This window comes from Haliaeetus albicilla, chromosome 19 (assembly GCF_947461875.1).
Source record: "Haliaeetus albicilla chromosome 19, bHalAlb1.1, whole genome shotgun sequence".
Classification (NCBI taxonomy): Eukaryota; Metazoa; Chordata; class Aves; order Accipitriformes; family Accipitridae; genus Haliaeetus; species Haliaeetus albicilla.
Window position 1 is genome coordinate 12,969,694 of NC_091501.1, and position 26,353 is coordinate 12,996,046.

The window sequence follows — 26,353 nt, forward strand, 5'->3', positions numbered from 1 at the left end:
GCAGTTGATAGTTGAGATGAGTGCTAGGTATATGCGTGAGAGTATAAACCAGTCAGAGATGGGACTTTAACTAGTCATTCTTTTCCCTTTTAGGAGGGAAACTGTAGCAGTGTGTCATGTATTTGGTAGGGTAGGGTTTTCTTGGATTTTTTTTTCTTCAGGTTTTGGTCATCTTTGTGGGGGTTGTTTGTTTCGTTTTGGATTGGTTTCATTGGGGTGTTTTGTGGGTTTTTTTAGTTGGTTTTTTTTTTTTAGTTTTTCCTTAAACCTTTTCTCGTATTGTTCTCACTTTGGCAATGGAAATCAATGACATCAAATTGCCATGTGACAGTTTAAACACTATTTGTGGAAGAAGGTAAGAATCGGTGGTTAACAGATTTTATCTAGTCTGTATGTAAGAATCAAAGTTGGGGCACACTGAATGTTTTCATTTCCTTGAGTCTCTGGAAAAAGGTGAGTCATTCCATTGAAACTTGGAATTCCAGAATAGCTATAGCATAAACCAGGCTGGGTTAAACTAGAAGTCCCTCTGGTTCAGGATCCTACCTTCATTGAGGAGCTCCTGCCTTAAGCTTCTGCCCCTTGAGACCCTCTGACCACCCTGTTGTGTGTAACCCAAGTAGGCTGTGTGATATTTACCCAGTCTGCCTCCAAGCCGTGCTACAGAAACATTTGCACATTCTCCCGCTCCACTTCCTCAGTTTTCTTGCCTTTGTGTCCCACCCTTACACAGAGTGACAAGACCTCCTGCCTGAGGTGGAAAGACCAAGAAGCTTTACGCTGGCTTGTGCTCAGCCAATTCTGTGTTTCACTGTGGGAACAAGTTGAGGGGTAGGGTGAGAGTTGAGCTATGGGTGTGTTCATGGTATGGTTCACTTGATATGTCCCTCTGCTGCAGGATGAAATCCCCATGTGCGCCAGATGTGCCAGGTTGCAGCATCTTACTGAGGCTTTGACTGTGCTTTGTCCCTAACCTTTCTATTTATACCCTTTGAGTCTGAAGCCTGGCCAAGTTGCAGGACCACTTACCAGTCCCAGCCAAGCTGGCCATTCAGGGGAGAAGGAAGAAACTTGGCAAATGAGATTCTGGCAGCTATGGGTTTTTTCTGTTCCCTTGTCCTCTTATATAAGTCGATGCCAGAGCATCAGGGTAGTGCCTACTGGCTTCTTGGATGCCTTTGGGGGCTTCCTGGCATTGTTAGGGTGCTTTGCTTGGTGTCCCTGAAAAATTTTCTGTTTCAACCCTCATCCTTTTTTCTGTGGGGTTTTTAATTTTCTTAATCATTTGACTTCTTCCTGGCTTTGTTTTGTTTTTATTCATTAGGACCCTTTCTCTCTTTCCTCAGAGAGGACTCTTAAGGTTTTAGTAAGGATGCCCATCCCCTAAGGAAGAAAATAGCTTCTAACCATGAATATGCAAGCAATATATGATAGATATGCACTCATATTTAGGAGCTTCTAGAGCTAGAGGTGGCTTCATGTGCTTAACACCCTTTGATGGATTTATCCTGTGTGTTTGTCCACTTTCACTGTGAATCCTCATCCTGTAGCAAGGAGTTCCAAGGTTTACCTATTTGCTGTGTCAAGAACTTCTTTTTGTGTTTGAGGTCAGTATCTGCTAACTCTGTGACCTTACCTTGGCTGACAGGCAATGCTCGGTCTTTTTACTTTTTCTTGTTGTTTTGGGTGGTGGTGCTGCTGTTGTAGTCATGAAGATTGGGAAACATTGTGCTGTTTTGAAATTCTACTGCAATTTTGAGTGGTCAGCTCTGGTTTTAAATAAAACTTCCTTTGCTATTGCAAAGCAGATCCTTTCTCAAATAATTTAATAAATGTGTAAAATGTGATGTAAAATTTCTGAACTATTACTGATTAACTAGCACATGATAAAAATAGATACCAGATTTTGTATTTCATAAATGCAAGGCTTGTGTCACTTTGTATTCTTGTTTCCTTAGCTACAGCTGCTTGCTTGTCTACGTAGGTCAGGGCTTGCTTGGTTGTCTGGGCAGGTCAGTTGTCCTCCAAGATTTTACTTCTGCTCTCTTCTAATGTACTAAATTCACAACACTGATTATTGACTTTTCTTAGGACTTACAAATCTCAGTGTCTACTTTTTTCCCAAAAGCATACATGCCACTACTGTGCTGTCAATACTGGAAGAATCTTTCATGCTTTTCATTATGGTATACCTTGGGATTTTAGAAGTGTATAAGGCAGTGTTTATGCTCTGTTTACATCTGACCCCCTGTATAGAGTTCTCAGCTAGGTTTCCAAGTACATCTTTGGCATACAGATCAGTGGTTGGCTTCTATGTGTAGCACTTGGTCTCTACTGAGAAGCTTTGCCTTCATTTTCTCAATATTGATGATAGTTGTCTGTGCATATCAGATGAATCTGAAGAGCTGTGTTGCCTCTCTGTCACAGCCATGGACATGGTAGTTAGTCTGCATCAAAAATACACTGGATTATTCTCTTTCTGTAAGAAAAATAAGGTAACTTACACTAGAATGAGATCCCTTATTTGCTAACTCCATTGACAGTAGGTGTTGTGTCAGCATAAGGTATTTTTTTTTTCTTTCCAGAACAGTTTATCTGAATAGTTCTACCCATATTAACACCCCTTACAGATCCAGTTGGCCTAGGGTAAGAGTACCTTCAGTGGGTATTTGAAAACTAGGACAGATAACTATTCAGTAGTTTGCTGACCCAATTCTTGCTCTCTGCTCGTATTCCTCCTGTCTGGGCCCTTGTCCAGGAAGTCAACCCAAATTCCTATCCTTCCTACTCTTAAGAGTGTGGATGCTTATCAGCTTGGCCATGTTTCCTTCCTGTTCTTAGGGTTTCTTAAAGAAATCGAGTGTCTTCTATGATATCTAGAACTTCTTTCTTCAAACAGAAAGTGCAGACAGTGACTGCTTAGCTCACTGGTTTTTGTGTTTAGGTGCTATTGTAGGAGCATATATACATGTATGAAAGGCCCTTTGGTACAAAACAACATTGACCGGGTCACCCTGGCACAAAGAGTTTCCTCCAGGGGAGGAATGTGTTACAAGTTCAGATGGCTCATTTGGTTGCTTTTTCTGGGACTGTTTCAGACTTTGTTATTATGCTGTAATTTTCCTGTAACACTTTAAAGACTAAAAATGCTCTTCAGAGTTGCAAAATGGGAGAAGGAATGGAGGATTCCATCAATGTTGTTACATTCTTATTTATGGGCAAAGAGTGCATGTGTCTGTGTGTACATAAAAATAACGTGTGTGTTTAAGTAAAGCCAAGAATTTATTGTTAGTATAATGGAAATCCTAACAGTCTGACTCAAGAATCATTAGTCTACATTTAATTCTTAAAAATTGAGAAGAATATTGCAGTTAGAGTACTTGCATATGGGGAAATGTTGCCAAACACAGCTAGAACTGTTAACACGCACTTTTTGATTTCTGCCCCTTCTGGAGTTACTTTCACCCTTCCATTGCTGCTGTGGGTCTTTTAAGTCAGCAGCTTTGGACTGTTGGAGAGGATAACAGAAGGTCATCAGCCTTGGGAGTCATTTGTTGGGAGAAGTATGATGTTGACATTGCCTGTTTCTTCTTCCTCCCTCTAGGATCCACTTGGGGTTTTTTTTGTATGTTTGCTAATATGCTTTTACACCTCTTTTCTTTCTTCTTTGGTCTACAGCTCCAGGTTATATCTGAATTTACTATATATGGTGCCCTTTATGTATGTTAGTTACTATTTCTTTGTTACCCCTAAAGCCAGGTTTATCCAGCTTCAGGTCTGCTTTTTTTTTTCCCCAACTGACCATTAGTGAGTTGTTTATAGCCATGGGGGCTCTGGTGGCAAGCCTGTGCCCCATCTCTTATCCATGCCTGTACTCCTCTGTACTGCATCCTGTCTCTCCACTTCTCAGGGCCTCTGTTGTCATACTAGGCCAGTATTTCTCAACATCATTGTAAATGCCTCTTTCTAGGGAGGATAGCAGGAGGTTATATCACACCAAGGTAAACAAAAATAAAATAAATTAGCCATAGACATCTAGTCAATTAGAGAAGCTGCTGTCAAAGCTAAACTGAGTAAAAGGCAGGTCAAGAAAAGTTCAGACAGAGCAAACCTGACAAGCGTCAGTCGTGAGGCCTTGCGGCTTGATACGGAGCTTATGGCCTGCTGCTAGCACTTGTAATGCTGTTTTTACAGGGCTGCATGGTTATGATTCCCCCCTCCCCCACATTCAATGTCTGCAAATCCCTGCTTATCACTCACAAGTCCAGGAAAGGTGTTGCAAACCCTCTTATGACTCCAGGCTCCCAAGCAGGACTGAGTCAAGGATTCTGGAGGCATCCTTTCTTTTCTGTCTTCTCTTGCCTTGTGGTGACCTATGTAGGTCTGAGGGTAGCCAGTAGTGCTTTACTGTGGTATGTAGCCATCGTTACATAGTGTAAGTGCTTCACATAATAGTCTTGTGTTTTCTTTTATGAATTTTATTATTACAGTAAATGCTGTATTCTATCTATGATAAAGGCAACCTGGATGTCTAACTCAACTTTTTCTGTTTTTCGTGAAATTATGGCTTTTATTCCTGTTTTGTAATAAGGTATTTCTGTAGGTGTAAATATTGTGTCTGTTTCCTTTGACGAATGTTTTGCTTGATCTCCTGTTGTCACTATCTTCTGTTGTGAGTTATCTACTGCAAATAGTTTGTCATAACAAAATAATCTTTTATTTTCTTTTAACGTTGCTGATTGTCATTCATCCAATGTTACAGCCTGTCCTCATTTTACTAAACAAGCAGCGTAGCTCTCTTATCAAAGGGTGGATTGCAATTCCATGCTTCGAAGTAGGGACAGTATATTTTTCACTGAAAGTATATAGAAGCGAAGTGCTCCTCATTATCACAGTTCACAGCATTTTTTTAGACAATTCCAGTGCATGTTTGGGGGGCTTTTTTGATTTTTTTTTTGAGTTGGAAAAGACATGGATTCCTCCCCCCCCATGGCTATCTGTATGCATCAATAAGTGGTATTAAATCATGCAAAACATCTAATGTGTGTATTCCCAAAATGCTTCCTGGTTACTTGAAAATTAACTTGGAGCATGTTTATAGTCTTAAACTGTTTCAAACTTAAAATTTACACTAGTGTAGCTGTGCTGATTAGACTGCAGGCTGCAGCTATACTAGCAAAAACTTCTGCAGGGAACACGGTTATACTAGCAAACAGTGTTATGCCAAGATGATAAAACAAACCACAGTAAGATGACTTTTTGTGTGAGTGTCGTGGTCTAGGTCCTGTAGATGTGTTTTGACTTTAAGCTACACCTGTACTTACAGGTCTTGCATGTATACAGATAATAATTTCGGCTTTTAAAATTTTAGCGGTAATCTCACAAAGTATCATAAGTAGACTGAGGGTGTTTTGCCATCTCTGCTTAGTTACAGGACAGTAGAAAGTAAAAGATTAACTCAACATTTCTACTTTTGAATTACATCAGTGATGTACTGTGATATCAGTGTCCTTGGTCTTGTTTCAGAATTTGAGATGATTTCAAACAATGTTATCAGGAGAGAAATGTGTATCTGAAAGAGTGGCACTAAAAGGTAGAGGAGACTAAAAGTTCACTTTGGGTTATTTCTTAACTCTCAACAGTTACTAACTTTTAAAAAACAAATTATTCTCTGGCTATTGCATTTAGGAAGTTAAGATATGTAATTAGTAAGTAGCTTTATTTGGTGTTACCTAGAACTTCAGCCATTTGACTAAATCTGCTTCTGACTGACATAAATTAGGTGCAGCCTAGTTACAGTAGGTCTGTCTCTTTTGCTTGAATTTTGGTGGTTAAGAAAGAATCTGAAAAAGATGTTGCACTGCTTTTTTTGATCTTAGACTGATACAATGCTGTGGGTGTGGATGTTGGCTATTCCTATAATGTTCTTGTAACATTTTTGCTACAGAAAAGTAGCAGATTTTTTAGAGTTGTCTGACTTGTGGCAAAACAACATTATGGTTTTTGAGGAGAGGAATATATGCTGTTTTCAACTGAAGAAATGCCATTGTTGAGCATTAAGTAAAGGAGTAAATTTTCTTTGTTCTTATTTTTTACAAATATGGGAATGCAAACATATTTTGTAGACCAAACGGGTCAGTCACAAAATAAAACACTGATGGGCAAGCTCAAAACCTCATGAATAAGCTTATCAAGATTATCAGCAAAACTAAAGAGTAGGTGCTTCCAAAAACTGGGAAGAGTGTGATGGTCAGCTTTTTGCAACCAAGCTTCTGAGATCCTGACCACTGCATTAAAAGCAGTAATCTTGGTAAGGTGTCTGGTTTGCTATGCCAGGTGCAGTCTGCAGCTGGTCAACAGGTCAAAATCAAGGCCATGGTATGTACATATATCATAATTAAAGGCTTGGTCCAACACATAACTGTCAGTCCTTAACAGGTTAGGAAAATACTGCCTATAAAATACATAAACAATTAAAATCTTGGTGTGTGTGGTCCTACCCTTTTGGTCATGTTGTCCATGCTGCATCTCTGTGTATTGAGCCAATTCACTTTGCTAGTTTGACAGTAGATGATTTCTCATTCTCCTCCCTGGGTTAATGTTTTTTCTAGACTGCATCTGGAGTGGGTTGTGTCAAACATCAGAGTGCCTCTGGGGGGGGCAGCTATGAGAAGTGGGGCTGTTTGCCCACCGAGGGAAGAGTGGGGCTGCCCCCTCTTGGCACCAGCCAGCCCTTAAATCTGCACAGAGATGGCTTCTAAGTACAGATGTCCAAGCAAGCTGGTAAGAAGCACTGAAGGCAACTGTCTTAAATGCTTTCCTGCTTGAAGTTTGCAGCCGAAAACGTGTATTCCTTTTTGGTTTTAAAAGCAAGGTGGTAGTGTTTGTTTCTGTGCAGTTGCTCCAGGCCTTAGAGCATTTTCTTGAGTTGTAAAAGATCTCAGTCAGTTTCTAGAGAGATTCGGACTTAACACTTCCTAGGAGGAGAGTGTTGTACCTGCCAGGGTAGAGGAATGTTTGCTTGCTGGATTGCTGCTGTTGATTTTGGTGCCCTTTACATTCTCACGCAAAGATCCTCTGTGTAGAGGGGTTAAGTGAATATAGCTTCAGTTTAGTAGTCTAGCTCTGGATTTTAGTGCCTGCTCCAAAGACTTTGGTTTCTTCATCTTCACCCACCAGTTCTGTGAATCGGATGTCCTTGAGGCAGTAGTTAAAAGGATGTATTCTAAATTTTCACTTATGAAGAAAGTAATGTCTAATTTCATACTTTCACTTTTAGACAGTCTGTGATCCAAAGTGTTACTAACAAAAACCAACTGCATCTTTTTGTTGTTGGCAACCATGAAGTAAGTTGGTGTGTAAGTTAGTAACATGCCATAGAAATAAAATCATAAAAGGGCACAAAGATGGAACGTTTCTTACTTGGAGAAACAGAGCTGTTTTAATGAAAAATGAAGGAAAAGCAAGTTTTCCAGGTCTAGGCTGTGGATTTTTGTGGAATGTGATGTGAAAAGAACTTGAACTTCTGTTCCTCGTTTTGTACTGCTTTTGTGACAATTCTCTTGGTTTTGGTTTATTGCAGAGTAAAACTGATTTACAGCAGTCATCTAGTCTGTAACAACCAGACATTGTGCACTGGGGGTGGGCCAACCTCTGACATAAAGCTTAACCCAGTTACAAAACTGAGGTCCAATTTGCAGTACAAATTGGACAAATGTTGTAACAATGTAATGGGATCCTCTGAAATGGAACCACTTGGTTAATGTAGGCAGGCTGCTGGCTTGTTCTCTTTCTTTGGATCCAAATGCATAAGAATGTGCTTGATTGTTTGCCTCTGCAGCCTGCTGTGAAATAGCTTAGGCTGAAGTGTCCAGTGACAGTTTACAAGTTACAAAGACAGCTTTTTGGCCACTGACCCTCTGCGGGAGTCTAATCTTTGTTTTGTAGATGTCTCTTTATCTAGGGAAATTACATCTAAGAGAAGAGGTGTTGGATTGCTTCCTCATTGTTCCTCATTGTTAAAGATGACCTTCAAAGAATTTTTACAGCCCGATTCATACTTTTCCTTTAGGGTACATTGAGAAAATAAGGTTTTCTGTGATTTTTTTTCTTCTTCCTTCCCCTGTTCATATATACCCTTGTTTGCTTCATTTTTGACTGTAGTTTTGGAGAATATTTAGAATGTTGCTGTGGATGTTTAACTCCTTAATTGAAAAAGACAGCTCAATCATTGAAAGATTCTTAAGAAAAAAAAAAAGGATAAAAATCCCTTATTTCAAGTTATACTCTTGAATCTTTCAATACTGCTGCTTTGTTAACTTGTGGCCTTATAACTTAGGGGCAACTCACAAATCTACTTAAAATGTATGCATTTCTTATCTCTTCTGCTTTGCTCTATGCATAATGAAAAAGCAGCCAACCAGTGGATGCCCCATATAGTTAATTAGTGACCCCCCCCATGGGTTAGCTAGGCCACTTGTACGGGTGACACTCAAACAGCAGTCTTAACTCATGTGACATAGCGCTTGCTATCTGACTACTTCTTCCTCTTCCCCTTACCCAAACTGTGTACGCCTGCCTTGGATTGGCACCAGTGCTTGCCTAATTTGCCCAGTAAATGGACCAGGGTGCCGTGTAAGCAGAAAATCAAAGAAGACTGCCTTCCCCCCAAAAGCACAAAATCCAACACCTTTCCAACTGAATACTGTTGGTGTTAGTACACCATTTGGGAGGGACTACTTGTGACAGAACCTCCCTACCAGAAGATAGTAGTAGAAATACAATGTGCCAAGAACGCTACATTTCTTTTTTTTAAATATACCTTATTTCAGTCAAGGTAGCCAGAAGCAACTATTTTATAAGCAAAAAATCCCCTCCATCACCCTATATAAGCCATGTTCTTATCATGAACAATCTGCCCATGGGTTGTACTGGAAGTGCTTTGCCATTTGCACCTGTGCTAACAGTTCTGGAAATGGAGTTGTGTCTATTTTGTTACTGAGGCCTAGTCTAAACAACTTTGGATTTGGTAAAGTTATTCAGCCCATAGGTGGCTTACTGTTCAATTAGCTTTGCCATTCTACTGGCATGGATGTAGGCAGCCAACTAGTGATGCTGTTGTAGCTGTGATGGTACATGGACGCAGGTAAGGCAAAGTTTGTAGATTGAGAGAGTATCTCTTATAAGACTTTTCAGGCACTAAAGCCTTTCATTAAACATTAATGAATGTTCTGAGAAGTGATGTAGCCTGAAATCTTCATGATGACCTTTTGATAACTTTGATAACTTCTTTTGATAACTAAGCTCTGTTAGGGAGAATGAGATAATCTTATGAAGATTTGTCCAGTGTGTATACATTGCTTATGCTAGTTTAATGGATGCTTTGAAGAGGATTAGCAAGGAAGGAGCTAACATCCATACAGTGGGTGCTGTTGCCTTCCTGAACAGGGAAGTGCCTATCAGAAAGGCTGTTGGATCTATGACAGGGGAGTGGAGGCGGGTGCAGTTTTCATTCTTCTTCCACATACCAGCTATAGAGAGAATGAAATACCTTTGAAGGGATCATTCTTGTGGTTCTTATAGGAGGAACATACTGCCGTACTGAGAAGAGTTGAATGCTGGAGAGATTGCTTTGCTTAGGGGTAGTGGGAGGTAGTCTGACCATCTGGGACTGTGTTTTATCCTAAAAAGGGAATGACAGATCTCTTAAATTTAACTACAAACACTACCCTTAGTGTGCTTTCTTTGTTTTGCTACTGTGTGGCATTGTTTAGCTCAGGTAGAAAACCAGTCCTCATGCCCGGTGAATTCTGGGAGGTTAGAAGGTCTGTGTCACTTATTCAGGGAATATTTGGGGAAATCGCACAAAGAATAGTAGCATCATCCTGTGGTGCTTCAGTTTGTGTAACTACTCTTTGTCATCTTGATGAGTGAAGCAGTGTCCTAAATATGCTGTAATCGTGCATGTTGACTCTTCTGACGTTGCACAATTGCAGTGAACTGCTGAAATGGTATTGCCTTCTGATTCTGTTTTCAGAAAGATGCCAAGTGTCTGTCTACAGCCTGAAACTGGCACTGACTCTCCTTGCTGTGGGGTTGACTTCTGAACTGGGATGGAGTGAGCAGCTGAGAGTGATGACCACTTAGGCTATTGTAGGTTGTGTGGTGGCAGCAGCATATTAAGTTGACTAATGGAGTGCTACATTTTGCGTTTATAGGCTGTGTTTAGAACTATGATAGTATTAAACTGGTAAGTCCTTTCTAAGAGCTGACTTAGCCTTTAGAAGTTTTCTGTATTAAAAAAAAAACCAAACAACAAACCAAACTCTGTAGATGCTTTTCTCAGATGATTTTAAACAGCAGGAACTCACTGATTGATCTAGATGCTATTATGCTTACTATACGTGCAATCATTAAGTAGGTTTTAAGTTGTACATGGCAACTTCCTCTTTAAAATGGAATCTAATTTTAATGAAAGCTTTTAGTTTGTTGCATGCTACAAAAAAGTTAAAGGACTTATAATCTCAGTGAAACACAAAACAACCTCTTCCAAGACCTCAAATGTTCTATAGCTTTCCATTTTCTAGTTTTTGTTTTCATGAACTGCCTAGTCTTAAAGACAGAATGGGGCAATATGTCTCTTAAGGGTGTTTCAACCATCGACTTCTGGCTAGATGCTGCTGACCATATCTAGACTTCCTGTTTTCTTAGGAAAAGGTCATCCTAGTCATTCAAAGCCTTCACTGAACTGTGGTGTCATAGAAACTTTGTAACAGAAATTAAAGACCATCTGTGCCTTTCCTGTTCATAATCTGACTGCTTTCACTTGTGAACAAATAGTTCTGGCTATTAGCACTTTTCTGCTGGCAACTCCATGTTGCATTCAGGCGCGTGTTTTTGGCTTTTGTAGTACATTTTTAAAAATGAGTAGAAACCAGTAGTGATGCTTTTGGTCTATCTTTTGGCTTGCTTACCTTTGCATGTGCAGGAAGGGCAAGCATATTTAGCACTAAAGAATCCTGCATCAAGGACAACATGGAAACATCTTAGTTCATTGAGCAATGCCACTGTAATTTCAAGAAACAATGACTTCTATTTATGCAGAGCTCTAAAGTTCAGCTCTACTGCTGAATGCAAATCTCACTCGCTGGAGGTGAAATGCATCTTTTATTTTTAACTGTAGTGATTGCTTGACAGTGGGTGCTAGTGAAGTAAATCTTCAAGGCCCGATTTAAGAAGTCTCTTGGCATTCTTATATGTTCTTGTATTAGAAGAACCTTTTGCAAACATCTTGGCCAAATGTGGTTAAGCTTGTTGTGTTGGTTGTTACTGTGTCTCTGAGCATTGCTCCCACAGTGTCGTAGAGGTGATGTAAGGACATGCTCTTAGGCAATATAGCAGTTAATGCAGCACACAATGGCAATTCTATTGCTTAAAGCTAGTAGAAAGAAAAACTAGTAAAACTTGCTGGTTAAATGTCTAATGCAAATTGAACAATCCATGAAACTATGACTGTTTTAACTAAGTACCTGTTTGAAATGTTGTGGGGAATATCAGGTAGGGGTGTGTGCATGTGTGTTTGTAACTGTTTACAAACAGCTGCTCTGCTTACTTGCATTTTTTTGGTTTTAGCTACAGCTTCAAAATGGTACAGTGTACTGTACTGAAATTAGTCTCTTATAAGTTGTCTTTTAAATTAAGGCGCCCAATAAGTTTCATTTCAAACTGTAGTTCTTGTTGCATACTCTTTTCTTTCTTCCCTAGATCAGTTTTGCCAAATGGCAATGTGATGATGTCTTCATGTTTCTTGCATAAAAATAGAATTGTGACTTGGCTGCTTGAAATATGACAAAACCAGTCAAGATTTCAGTTTTTCTGTGGCTTTCTAAATATTTGTTCTTGGTCTTAAAATCCACTTGCTCAACTTCTTCATTGGGCTTCCTGTGTAATGTTGTTAACCCTTGGCATAATTCTTATGGGGTGATAGTCCTGTGGCTCTTGTGTTTACCAAGTAAACAGCTGTGGACATTTTAGATGTTACTTCTTAGGTGGAGGTTACTGACCCTGTAGTGGAGTTAGCAGGAAGGTGGGCATACCATCTGCTCTGCTGTCATATTGTAAACTTACCTTCTTGGGTGATTAAAGCAGTGTGCCATACTGAACTCAGACAACTGAGGTATCATTTAGTTCTGCAAAGTCTGTTACCTGCTCATTAGCAGCTCTCTCCTCTGGGGATTGCTAGGCAGCTGAGGGGCTATAGTATTACAAACTGCTGCAGCAAAATTAACTGTAGCACATTTGTCAGAGCTGAGAATTATCTTGCAGTGATCATGTGTAAATGAGATTAGTCCCTGAAAGGAAGGAGTACATTATTTATTGGCTTTTTGGGGGTGACATTTTATTACAGGATTGCCAATACCAATATCCCATCTTATATTTTTAATTTTCCTTCCTACGTTATGACAAAGTTCAGCATCTTTTATTGGGCACTAAAATTCCAGTCTAATTATGCACCCTGACAAGTTAAAACTTGTTAAATGGGTTATCTTAATGTTATGTGTTAGTCACATCTAAGTACTTAGATGTTACAGTAATAGAATGACACCAAGTGATTAGCACAAAATGAAGAGATTCTCATTCAGAGTGAATCTGAAGTCTCAGCTGAGCGCTAATTCATTCTAGTGGTTTCTGGCTCTCTGATTGCAAAGTGCTTTGGCTATTGTGCTTCCCAAGGCTACCAGTGTCAAACAGATACCTCTTGACTGGCTATTGAAGTGACCACCACACAGTGGTGTACAAGATAAATAGGTAACCAATAATACTCTTGGATGAAGGCTCAGATTAACAGGTTGTCATTAGGTAATTTTCTGCAAATCTAATTAATATTTAGCATCTTGAGTTAAATTTACCCCAAATCCTTTTTGCAGTGTTACAAGTGTAAAATACAGTTACTTTTCTGACTAGAAAGCATGGGTTATGGTTTTCTGGGGGAGTTATCTGGTTTTGCTGTGATGGAATGAATGGTGTTTAAATCTGTCTGGTCTAATTCCTTACATAAGTAAAGTTACAGACCCATTGCTAGCAGTAATTGTGAACACGTTAATTTAAGCAAGGGAAACATAATCACTGTGTGTACTACTGCCCTCCTTCCAGTCTGTCTAAAGTTAGTTGCTGCTTGAGCTCTGCTTGCTTGCTATTACCCAAGCAGCTGTACCAGTACTTAGCATCCTAGTTTCAGTGAAACCTAGCCCAGATGATTGAGCTTGGGTATGAGCTTCATACTCACAAAAAGCTGATAATTACAGAGTGCCTGTGATAAGTAGTTTATCTGTAAATAGTATTAACAGCCCAGTGTTTGCAACTTCATAAAAATAATCTGTAAAAACATCACTGTGCTTTTGTGAATTTTACTGTTTTATGGAGCTCACTTTCTATTATCTTTCAAAGTTGTGTTTAATTTGTGTTAGGATACAAAGTGGTCACAAGATGAGAATTCATTGTCCAGCAGTGTGGAAGCCTATATGATTAATTGATCCTGTGGGAGTTTGGGCACATATAGAAGCAGTTGTCATAGCTGTTTGGTAGCTTTTAATCATGCTTTTCTTCCAGCCACCTTGCGCTCTTCTTTTTAACTTTAGTTCAGTTATACAAACTGTTTGTCTTTCAGAGCCAACACGTTATCAGCCAAACCGAACCAAGAGGAAAAAGAATATTTGAGAAGGCTCCCAGCATCTCATGAATGAACTAACGGAACTCGATAATGCTGGTTCTCCAGAGCCAGGTCTACGGCTCAGAAAAGGACACATGTCTGACACTGCAACAACACAGGCACCCTTTGAAGAGGACAGCTGTGAGCAGAGGCTTCTTTTAGTGGATCCGCCTCTGTCTTCTGACCAGGAAAATGTAAGTTTGTGGTTATCTGTTAGGTTTACTAGGAAAAATGAGTTTGGATAGAAGTGCTTCAGTGCTTGAAATAAGTTCCAGAAATGTGAACCATGAGCCTACAACTTCTTTATGCCTGCTAAATAATTGTAATAAACCCAGGAAGATACCAGAAATATTCAGTTGAATGTATGGGAACTTGGGTGACAAGATGGGGCTAAGTGTAAGTTTAGCAGCATTATATTTTTTTATCCCCTCCTCAAAGAAATGGGACTTGAACTTGTTTGTTCTCTGCTGAGACGCTGCTCATATCGAAAGATTTTTGTTCTGTAACTTCCAATTAATTATAAGTGAAAGGAGAAGATACACTGACTCTGGCTGAATGTAATCTGAACCTTGGCTAATTGCTATCGTTTAACAGATTAGGACAGAAAAATCTGTTTGCAAGCATTCTTGTTGGAAGAATGGCCATACTGGATTAGGCCAAACATCCACAGTGCGCAATATCCTATCTCGGACAGCAGTCAGTAACAGACTCATAAGGAAGAGTACAAGGATGGGGAAGTGTGTTACTTCCCTAGGACACTCTCCCAGCCTTTAAATTGGTGGCTTGTGGTTTTCCTGAGCCAGTGGCAATGTTCTTGAATTTTTGGTGCATAAGCCTTTGTAAACTTTAGCAGCTACAACATCCTGCGGAAAAGTGTTCCACAGCTTAGTTAGGTGTTTTATGAAGGTAATGTCCAAGCATTGGAGAAAAGTACCTTCTGGTTAGAGAGTTTCAGAAATGTAATTAATGCTTCTCCCAGGATATATACAGATGGCTATCAGCAGAGTTAAGTGGAGGAGACATTCATCTTAGGCTCACTATTAAATTTATCATGGCTTAATGAGTTTACTGTATCAGCTCAGTTACGGCAACTGTGTGGTTTTAGCCAGCAGCAAAAACGTGCTGATGCTACTTAATGTAGCCTTCTATGCAGAAGAGTTGGGCTGTTGCTGTAATTGCATTTGCCGCAGATTCTGGGTGTGTGCATGGAGCACTGTCATGGTTCAGCTGACATGAGAACCCGTATCAGGCTGTCTTAACTTGATTAGTTAGTACCTTTATAGAATTTAGTTTCAAGTGTCCTTGTAATGAGAAGTCAGAACAGGTATTCATGGCTAATAAGCCAAGCCAGTGCACTGTGAGCTGTACACTGCTATAACTTCTATAGGACATTCTCAGTATCATGATAACGGGAAATGCCCAGAGTCTTTTTCTTTGCATTATGTGGAAGGTGGTAAACCATGTGTAGAAGGTGCAAAGTCTTAGCCAATAGCTGAATTTGCTAATGTTACAAAAAGAAAAGTTGAGTTGTACTAGCAGATATTTTGAACATAAATATGTTTATCTGACTGTGTGTTTGGGAACATCTTTTTTTGAAGGCTGTTTTCATTCTTGTCTGACTTTCCTAGTTGAATAATGAGAGTTACCTGTTACCTGCAGATGGAATAGCCCAAAGTAAAAGCCTGTAACTGCTTATGTTCTATAATTCTTTCTGTACATTTGCTTAGCCAAATAGAAATTATTTGGATGAGTTGAAGTGTTTAATTTTAGAATTTTGGAAATAAAATGGTTAAAGTACTTTCATTCTCTCTTCTGCTTTTTCAGGCATTCTTAGCACGTGCTAGTCCTTTTTGGTTTTTTGTTTGCTTTCACCCCTATGCTAAAAGTATGTGTTTCTTTTGTTTTTGTTCTCTACAAATATTTAGCTTTCTTGTATTTGATGTCTTCTCTCTTTCCCAGTCTCTTAAAGTGCTGCCACAGAAATTTGTTTTTGCCATTTGGGCCTTGCTGTTCTGTCTTGAACTGCTTCACTTTCTCTGCCTTATATGGCCTCTTGATTTTTTGACTTTTTTTCAGTGTAAAGTTTTATTCCTGTCCTCTGTGATTTCTTGTTTCTAATACTGTGATATCTTTAAATTTTGTTCTTAAAAGGTTGAATAATTGATGCTTCAAATGGATCATCCCAAAACACTCTGCTGTCAAAAGTACCAATATTAGCTTGCCAAATGGCCTTTATTATGTGACATACTTGCAGTGTTCTAAATAATCTGGAAAAAACATTATGCTATATATCTTCCTCTGTCTTGTATAAGCCTCAGCACAGCTGTTGCTCAAATACCAGCTAGGATTCACTTTTTTGCTCTACTGTACATTCTGGCTATGTGCTACTGCCTCAGAGATGACTTACTAGTTCAAAAGCAGGATTTTCCTTGGGTTCTGAAGAGGCTCTTGTTTAGATAACAGTAGTATAAAGTTATTGTTCTTCCGTAGGTGGCAATAGTACTTGGGCACACAAGCTAAACATAGCCTTGTAAAAGGACTCAAGTGGTGTCCGCTTCATTAGTATTCTAGTGGCTAAATGCAACCACTTGAAGCTGATGGTAACGATCAAGGAATTCCTATGTTGGAGAAGGAAAGTGGATGAGAGCTATATAGTGTCTTGATGGTAGGACAACCATGGTTATTTAATATGCTTTTAAATGCTTCTACTTATGACAAGCTAATCATATTGACTTTGTTGAATATCATAATATAGATGTATTCTAATAGATATGATACTTCCCCAAAATGAATGGACTCTTTATGCAGCCCTAAAAACCTTGTGCTTGACTTTTTTTTTAAATATACTTTAACCTGTCAGTGACAGGAAGTAAACAAAAGAACCATTTTCTTTGCCTTTATTCCAGTCATTAGGCTTTCATGTTCCTGAATAATTATTTCTTTCATGCAGTTGAGCTGCGTTGTGCAGTTGTCCTATGTGGCACCAAAATGCACCCATGAAGTGGAGACCTGTTGCTCTAAAATGTTTGATAACCTGCAGTAAGGATTTGGGGGGAAGTATGCATAGCTCCCAAGTCATCTGAATGGACAGAAGAAATTTGGGCAGATAGTCACCTGGATTGTTTCTCAGGAAGCATGGGTTTTGACTTCAAGTTGAACTTACTTGACCTCTGGCAGATTTCATGATACCTGCATGCAGCTATAAGAGTCTTTCTAGAGCATAAATACCAAAGTGACTTGAAGGAGGAGGCAGAAGGATGTAACAGATTTTCAGGTACAAAAGAAAAGTTTAAGAATAATTGAAGGTAAGCAAATAACTTGAGGCTTTTAACTTGAATCATAGAACTTACTCAAAGCCTTTTCTGTTACAGAAGTGTGTACTTATTATCTGCAAAAGAAGACTTCAAAAATAGTTTTGGTATTGACAGAAGGGTGCATGTAAATTCATGGAATTGTCAACTTGTCTTTATGGTGCACGCTATCTGAGGGAAAAGATTTACATGAAGTCTTGAAGGCCAAAGGTAGACATTTCAGTGCTAAGAACAGTCTTTCTGGAGCTGATATTTGTAAATTCTGATTGCCTTAAATTTTTTTCCTTTATAGATTTACTTGCAAGTTTCTTGCTCAGTTTCAAACCATTTAGCTTTATTTTCAATCTAGCATTTTACTATTGGTACTGTGGAGTTAAGATTAAAAACTTGGCACCTGCTTCTCTATTTGCCTTCTTCCTGCATTGCATTACAGGTTTTGTTGGTAGAGGGTGTATTCCGAGTGTGTATGGGAGAGGCCTGGCATAACAGAATTTGAGGTCCCACTAAAACATGTTTTAAAACAGATTATGTTCAAAAAATGTTGTTCTGTGGACTTCTTTATCACCTCTTCCATTTCTCCATTTTTGCAGCTCTTGGGAAAGAATGTTATTTCTTTGAAAGCATATGAATTGGCATTTTACTTCAGATCAAAGGATCTTAACATCTGAATTTCTCCTTCACTTGCTGTTCTAAGCACTGGAAGTAATGCATGTTTTACTAAGACTGCTAGTCACTGAAGAAAGTGTTTGAATCTAGTATCTTTCCCTACAAGTATGCCTTTTTTTTGTATGGCAAAGCATTTTTTGGATACGCAGAGCAGAGTATCTCAAAGTATTCCCACTTAAACAGTATAAAGACACGTAATATTCTATGGAGATGGTTTCCAGGCTCCACAGGCTTAAGTTGGTCAGATGCTGATGTGTCCTTCACTGACAGTTGATGTGCCTGGTTTATTAACAGGCTTTTAGAGCTTGAATGTCTGCAGAAAAGACAGAAACTGGTGACCTAGTCAACCATGAGTAGACAGTATTCTGCCCAGAAGGCTGGTAACGTGGGAAATGGCCATGTCTCTGTGTCTGCCCTGTCTCCCAGAAAACTCTTATGTGAATTAACAAGAAAGTTGTAATTGTTGAATTGCAGCTGGGTTCAACTGTCTGGAGAGTCTTAGCTCTTTGAGAGGGGAAGTGTTGGTATTCTGCTGAGTTTGCTGCCTGACAGCTGGTTTTGTGTTGAAACTAGGAGACGGAGGGAGTGGTTTTCTTTATAATTCACTGGCACAGCTGTTTCCCTGGACAAGGGTTAAATTCCACAGGTTTTGCCTTTGTTCTCCTGGAGATTGTATCTGCCAGATTTGGGCAGCAATGGGGGACTTGACGGCCTTTCGCAGTGATATAAGAGGAAATAGTGTTGTACTGGTGGGTTAACTTGCATCTTCCTCTAACTGTTTTAGATTGATTGACTCTGCTCTTATGTTAAGTTCAGCAGTACACTTTCAGTCTCTCTTAGTTTATTTTTTTAACAGAGCATTTCTTCCATAAGCTCAGGATGCTTGTTTTCTTTTTCTGCTGTCAGGATTAACAATGACAGAGGAGCAGAAAACAGCACATGAGCATCTTCTGTAGTAGAAGCAATTTCTACAGGCTTTTCCCCAAAGTGTACTGATGAGCACATGGTGGGCATTGAGGTCTTTGGTCCTAGTCGGGTACTGGGCATTGACAGAAAATCAGTAGTTGCTATTGCTTAGAGAGTCAACAAACCCTTTTAATCTGAAGATACTTAACGAGGGAGCTAGTTCTAATAAGGGTGTATTAGCAAAGTTGCTGAAGCCAAAATATGACTTCGTCCTAGGACTATTTGCTAAACCAATGTTAAATGTCAGTGCTTGTTTTTAATGAGTGCCAGCAAGCAGTCACCCATGACCAGTTGTATAAAACTGTTTCCAAGTGCTATATTAAATGGATTGCAGCTTTTATAAGAAGGTGACCTACAAAGGAAAAATACTAAACTCCAGGAACCTTCAAGTACTTAACGTTTTGACCACTAGGCTGAAAGGGTCTTTGGCACAGTGCTAATGAAAGACTTTTTTTGGTCCTGTGACAGTAAAAACACCTTTGCACACCCTGCTGAGAGGGTGACTGTAGTTAGTCTTTTGGAAACTGTGGTGTATCTATGTTTACAAGCCTGTCAGATTAAGAGAGAATGTAAACTCTAAATGACAAAGCTGTTATTTTAAAATAACTTGGTATGTGCAGAAGTTAGGGGAAGTCAGGGAAAGTTTTAAGGTGCTGTGCTTTTCCAGTTAATTAGTTACAATCCAAAGAACATAAGCTGATGAAATTTTGAAAAATGTGCAACAGGCTTTTAGGAGAAATGGCATGGCACGGCAGCACCTACTGCTGCTTTCCCCTTACAAAAGACCAGTTGGTAAAAGGTCAGTTGACAGAATGGCCACAGAGGAGTTGCTGAAAAAAGCAATCTTGCTAGCTGAAAAGGATGTTACAGGTCTGTGATTAGAAAAATAACATTTTTTATATTATAGTCTTGAACCTATCTTGGCCATTATGCTGAAGGCTCTCGAGTTACTGAATCTGGCATGCTGCCCCAAGAAACATTAAATGACTTGAATGTCATGTTAAACACTATTAATCATTTATCTGATGAGATCAAGATAAACAGCAGCAAAAACGCCAAGTCATGGCTAGACTTTGTGACTTCAGTTTTATATGAGGGATAACAGTGGTATTGTAAATGCAGTGACATATGTTTTGTAACTTGCATTTTAAGAAGAGAATTGTATATAAGTACTGAGTCATATAATATCCCACAACTCAGTGTTAATCAAGACATTTACTTTTTCTGAAGTATCTTGCCTGTGTTACAGTGATGTGTTTGTACCAAGGCAGAGTTCTCTCAGGCCACAGATCAAGAAGAGAGTGGGGAAGCATCTGTCAGCAGCTGAAGGAAGCAACAAGAACATTAGAACAGATGCAGACTGCATCACGCTTTGGAAATTCCTGTGATGGTAGCTATAGGGCACCAGTGACATCTTGATGGTGAATTGGCATCACAAACAGTTGAGCTTTGAGACATGGGACTTCACTAACTCCAGAGCTTAATACTACATAGGTATGTGCATGGTCAGTTAGGCCCTCAAGTAACTGAGTGATGACTGTCTGAAGAGGAACCCTAACACAGAAGAGTTCTGCCCTTTCTGGGGTTTAGGAGACTTATATTGCAGTTGCTAGTGTTACTGGTTAATGTGTGCACTTCTGGTTCTGCATCAAATACCATACATGCAACCAATGAAAACTATCAAATTTCTAAAAGTGCAGTCCTGAAAGCTGCTAGAAGTTTTGAGAATACAGTAGCCTATTGAAGTGATCATTAGTTTAATTTTCCTTAATCCATGCCTAGCTAGGTTCTTAGGCTCCTTTCTAACAGATGAACACTACAAAAAGGAGGACTGGAGATGATTTGGCATCCCACTGGTATGTGTCAAAAAGAAACTTGGCCTTGCACATGATCCACAGGACGTATTCTGTAGTGGATCTCAGTAAAATGGGAGCTGATGCTCCCTTTGTTTCTGTTGCACTAGCTTGAGCTCCTTAAATCCCTTGATTATCTGAACCAACTTTATTATCTAATAGGAAGCTCACCTAGCAAAAATGTGAGTAATTTCTGCCAGATTAGTATTGGATCAGTTAATTAACCCAAGGATCAGAGGGGTGTAAAGAGAGATGGGGGTGAGGGAGGAGAGGACCACTTTCGACACAGTAAGCTTCTTAGGTGGCTTCATTCAAGTCTGATTTATGTTTCAGTTTGCACACTCTAATGAACGCAGATTGAAGATGTTTTCTAGCAAAATAGCAGTCTGAAGTGATGAACAAAAGCTTGCTTGTCACCTGTGCAAGTAGTAGTCATGTGCAAACTCTCAAACTTTCTAGAAATCTTTAAACTGAGATCAAGAAACTACAGACCTCAAGAAACTACAGTTTTACCACTTGAAGTCCAGAGAACAGAACTTTCTCAAAAGTGGGAAAAGGGTTTCTGGAATCTTTTTCTACCATTGTGACTTGACTTCTGACAGGCTTTTCCATAGTAAGGGCATTAATAAACAATGTGCCTGTTAACAGATTTGAGAGCAATAGTGTATAAAAACTGTTAAACTATGTGAGAAGGATAAGCTGTTGTAGTAAAGAGAAGTATACTGCATTTACTAGAGCAGGTTTCACTGCAGTTTTCTTTGTAACAAGGCCTTTGGCTATGTGATCTGACTTTTTTTGACTGTATTCACGGAACAAATCCTTGTACTAATGTAAACTTTTTTAAACTTTTGTGCCATTGCTATAAGAGAGTGAGATTTTAATGTTAAAATAAACTTATTTATTTGATGGGTACTGTGCAATTGGGCTCTTAGGTTTCTTGCTCCTGTTTGCTCTGGTGCTCTAAGTCTTGGTTTTGGCATTAAACCTTTCTATCCCTACCAAAGCACACTCTGAAATTCTTCTTTAGATGATGGTCTGTCCCTGGAAGTGTGTTGCCTGGAACCCTGTACAAAGTGGTATAATTAAGTCTGATTTCTACCTCTTTCTTTCACCTTCTTGTCTATCACTGTCACCACAAAAGAATCTGGAAAACTTCTCAAAGTGAATATGGATGAACAAGTAAAACTGTTTTCTTCTGGCCATTGTCACTTGTCCTTCAGATTCAGTTTATTCTCTGGTACAATTATTCAACTCAGGATGTGTTTATGCTTCTGCTGTATAATTTCCATCTCAGTATGTATCTGTACTATGTTTGTTGGTAGATTTAACGCTCTATGAATTTGCAAAGGGGGTAGGATTAAAATTGGAAGGATTATTTGGCATTTCCATAGAACTGAGTGTCCAGACCCTCTAGACTGTAAGTATACAGAAGCCATGATGTCTGATTTGTATGAAAGACTGATTCTACGCATTGCTGCTTATGTACAGCAGAAGAATAACAGCTGATGATTGCAACAAGGTTGCTTGTTACAAGTGAATGAGGGTTTTTATTTAAAGATACTCTAAAATGCTCTAAAGACTTCATAGAATTATTTAGTCAAAATTTGAGACTGCTTTTAAAATAAATTGAGTAAATTAGATGACATAAAAGAACATCTGAAACATCAGCCAAGTGAAAATTCTTTTGGCCAATGATCTAGAAAGTACAAAGGCAAAAATTATTGTGGAAGCACTTGGTTCAGGATACACCATCCCTCATTGAAAGTGGGAGTATCAGAGCTTTTTTCTGGGCTTTCATTTCTTGCACGGTCTTAGGCAAGTGAGATTATTTACCCAATGTGTTCCTCATTTTAAAGTATGGTTCTGTGGGCAGACCTTAGAAATAGTTGAAAACGGGTCCTAAAGCGTATGCTTACTTATGATGTTATGTTCTAGAATTATGCTTGAATTTCTGATATAATCAGCCAAAGGAGAGAGAATATGGGAATCCTAAGTTAGGAGGGAACTTGTCACAGTGGAAATTTTACAACAATATGCCTTCTAAACAGAAAGTGGTATTTTTTTCCCTTCAGTCATTGTCTGAAGAATTGAAGGTCAATAGACTCCTTCAGATTTCCAAATGAAAACTGGCATTGGTGTTGCACTCCCAACTATAGATTTCCAGCTTCAAAGAAGCACAGTTTACTGTTCTTTCTAATGGGATGTTACAGGAGGGAGTTGAGAGAGGATGGACGTTCCAGAACAGACCTCATTTTGCCTCCTTAGCAAGAAAAGGCCTAAGAAGCTGAGCTTTAGTTTTTTTCCTTGAATGCTAATTTTGCAGTTTAATGGCAGGAAGGAGATAATAAAATCAATTCCATTTGCTGGCAGTAATCTGGACTGTATACATGATATGAATTCTTTTTATCACTAGAAGAAGCTCAGTAATAATTTGTTTGTAGGCATATTGCCAAAATGCAGAGATTTTGGACTAGTTCAGAAATAGCTATGCTCTTTGAGCTTTACAGTCTGTTCAAATTTAAACCTTCCCATCATTCTAGAAATGGGAGTATGTGGAGAGGGGGAAATGAACATTTTTTTGGCTTTGAGTCACTGGGCAGACTGCAATGAATACAGGCTTTGATTCTGTAAGGGACCTTTTTTCCGTCAGTCCACTCAGTTTTGTAAATTGAGGATTACTAACTTGTTCACCCCATTCCAGCTGGTCATGGTGTGCTGGGGGAGGGAATTCTAGGGTAGCTAAGAGGCATAGCAGTGCTTCTTCTATCAAGTACATTGGAACTTAAACACCAGTCTTGTTTTTCTGTAAGGCGTGTTCTTGGAAACTGAAGATTTCTTTGGTTTGTAAGATCATGCAGACAATCATGAGCATCTTATCCAGACCCTCATGGCAGGGGGCTTGGACTAGATGATCTTTAAAGGTCCCTTCCAACCCAAACCATTCTATGTTTCTGTGACCTTGAGTTAATTATTTATAATATTGAAAAATGAGAATCCTAACCAGAGAGATCCATTAGTAGAAAAAGCCAGTAAAATTGATATATAATAATGGAAATAATGTCAGTGAATGTTGTTGAGTCAGAATGAAACCAAATTTGTTTTTTATTAATATGCTTTCTGGTCCAACAGGACATGTGCCTATTTTAGAAGGATATTAAACCTCTTTACATCTTGATGTTGCCTGATGCCTTTCTTAATAGAATCTTAATAGAATTAATGGGATAATCTAGGCAGTGAGAGTGTATTTAATACTGTCTTGTACTGCTGTAGGATCTGGCTAGAGCTGATCAATATTTGTATCAATCATCTGCTATAAAATGTGAAATCATTGTGCAGACTTAGTCAGAGGGGGTATTGACTAGAACAATAAATGAAGACAAGTAGACAGTACAAGGGGCATGGATTATGTACCAAGATTCATTTAGTATATCAAGTTGTCCTACTGTGGACAAATGCAAAGTCATACATAAAATGTGAGGGATGTATACTATGTATTACATAGCAGAGATCTGTATTCTGGGTAAGCAAAATTGGGTCAAGAACTATGTGGTGGGAGGACCTCTTTGAAAGATGAAGCTTCAGTGGCTACTGCAAGCCTTGGGTACATGGCTCACTACAGTTTGGAAGAAGTCTCATTTATTACAAAATGAAAGTTTTAAGCAGCTTGTTCAGTTAACTTGTTGATGGAAATAGTTAATAAGGCCTTACTCTAAGAAGAGAGCTGTAACGTGGGATCTCTGACTCAAAGTTCAGGACATTAACCTGAACATTACTGATAATAATTCATAGATAAAGTGTGTGAGGCTTATATACTAGATTCTCAGTCACTTTGGATCGCGTTATTGATAAGTAATCTTGATTTTAAAGTTGTTAACCTTGATATGGGACTAGGAAAGAAGAAAAATGTTGTGGCTTGTAATATGGAGGAGGCCAGTCCCCATACAGATCGTGGGGCTTTCTTGGCTTGGTTATGAGGTGTGTGGCAGTTTTCTGCGTCAAGACTGAAGGGTACAAAAGGCTCATTCTCTCTTTTCTAGCTTTCTCAAACTCGTTTACCTTGGAAGCTGAAGCACTGAATGGAGCCATGAGCATTGTAGTAAGCAAACAGGAGTGTAGAACTTTTGTGGGCCCCCTGCTTTTTTCCTAAATGGAAAGCTAGAGTGTATTGTAATATGTAGATGATGTGAAAGTCAACAGAGGGTAGAAAACTACCAAACTTTGTTCCTGTAAAGTTATCAGTGGTGCGTACCAGCTGAATATCCAAGCTGTGGGGTTTTTTCTTGTTTTCATAATTCTCTTGGTACACCTTGGAGCTATGGATGTTTCTCTTTATTTGAATTTTGCTTAAAATTCTGATGCCTGTTACTGCTTTTCTTTGATAACTTGCCTTTGTCTAACTGGCAAAAGTTTCATACTAGTTTCTGAAATACCTTGAAAGTCAAACAAGAGAGTAAATGTCCGTTCCTGGATTATGAACTGAACAGAAGTCAGTTAAAAGGAATAGATCTTCAGATTTGAACTAAAAGTTGAGGCGAAACATTTATAACAAGGTAAATGGGTTCCTCTCCTTGGCTTGCCTTTTATTATCTTAAAATGCCAGATATGTTATAGAGGCATTAAGGCAGGCATAGTGACATTGAAACATAAAATAGGAAGTAAACCTTCCCTAGAGGTGGGTACGCTGCAAGCCTCAGACTCCATATCTGGGCTTTAATGAAGCGTAACTTACAGAATAACACTTCTTTCCTCGAAACCTGGTGAAAACATGTGCAAAATGGATTAGACATCTGAGTTGTTCTCAGATACCTAAGAACGTAATAATTTTTTTGCTGGTTCTTTTGAACTCCTTCCTCAGTGCCGTATGAGGAAAGAAGACTACTTTATTTGCCAAGACCTCAAATCATAGTTTTGTATGCAAAACAACATCATCTTTCTCTGTTCATCTTTCTACAAAGCATTTTCTCTATTTTTTTTTCCCTCCCAGTGTTCTGAGGATTATAAACACAATGATGAGTCACCTCAAGAAGACGAAGGGTTTATGGGTATGTCACCTCTTCTACAAGCCCACCATGCTATGGAGAGAATGGAAGAATTTGTGTGTAAGGTAAGGGCATGTGAAAACTGCTGAAGTAGTTTCTGTTTTTAGGAGGGTCCAGTGGGCAGCAGACTATACCTGCAGCAGCTATGCTACTAATGTGAGGGAGAGCAGGTACCTGCCATACCTGAATGGGCATCTCTTGTTATAACTAGTAACACTACAGCTTCTCAAGATCTCAGTCAGTCATAAATGAATAAATTGTAAAGTACAGTACTATAGATATTACAAATGAGACTCTAAAGCTGATCATGCAACTGAGGAGTCTCTATTGAGAAACACCCATGAGTGCAAAGCAGAATAAAAGCCTTCTGGATGAAGGCACTTTCATTTACAAGGTCATTTTTTTCCCAGGTTTTTTCAGACTTGCAAATATTTTGCTTTTCCAGCACCATTTGCATCCATTGTGGAATAAGCTTTGTCTCTTACTTGAAAAGAAAACACGGCTGCATGAAAACTGTAACTAAGTAAATCCATTGTAGATTTTTGCAATTGCTGACCTTGGATCATTTTTGCGACTTTTTAGAGCCATGGGGCTATATCAGTCTCTGACCCTCCTTTCTTGGTGAAAGGAGTGCTGCCCTTGTTCCTGCTGGTTTTATGAACTATTCTTTGATGTTTTTACACAGGGACCCTAGTTACTTGGTCGTCTTTTGTGTAGCGGTTGTTTTGTTGTTTGTTTGGTTTTGTTGTTTTTTTTTTTTTTAAAAAAAAACCTATGGATCTTCCCCCTTCTAGATGTTCTGTAGGGTGG

The 26,353-nt window shown here is 39.0% G+C and overlaps 1 protein-coding gene across 4 annotated transcripts in view; it reads left to right on the top strand.

Moving 5' to 3' along the window:
• Positions 1-26,353, top strand: part of ADIPOR2 (adiponectin receptor 2) — a 45,536-nt gene that overhangs the window by 10,051 nt on the left and 9,132 nt on the right. For all 4 annotated transcript variants that reach the window (XM_069807703.1, XM_069807702.1, XM_069807705.1 and 1 more), the window contains 2 exons: positions 13,667-13,902; positions 25,489-25,608. In XM_069807703.1, the coding sequence (XP_069663804.1) occupies positions 13,735-13,902; positions 25,489-25,608 (288 nt within the window). In that variant the 5' untranslated portion in view covers positions 13,667-13,734. The remainder of the gene's footprint in view (positions 1-13,666; positions 13,903-25,488; positions 25,609-26,353) is intronic.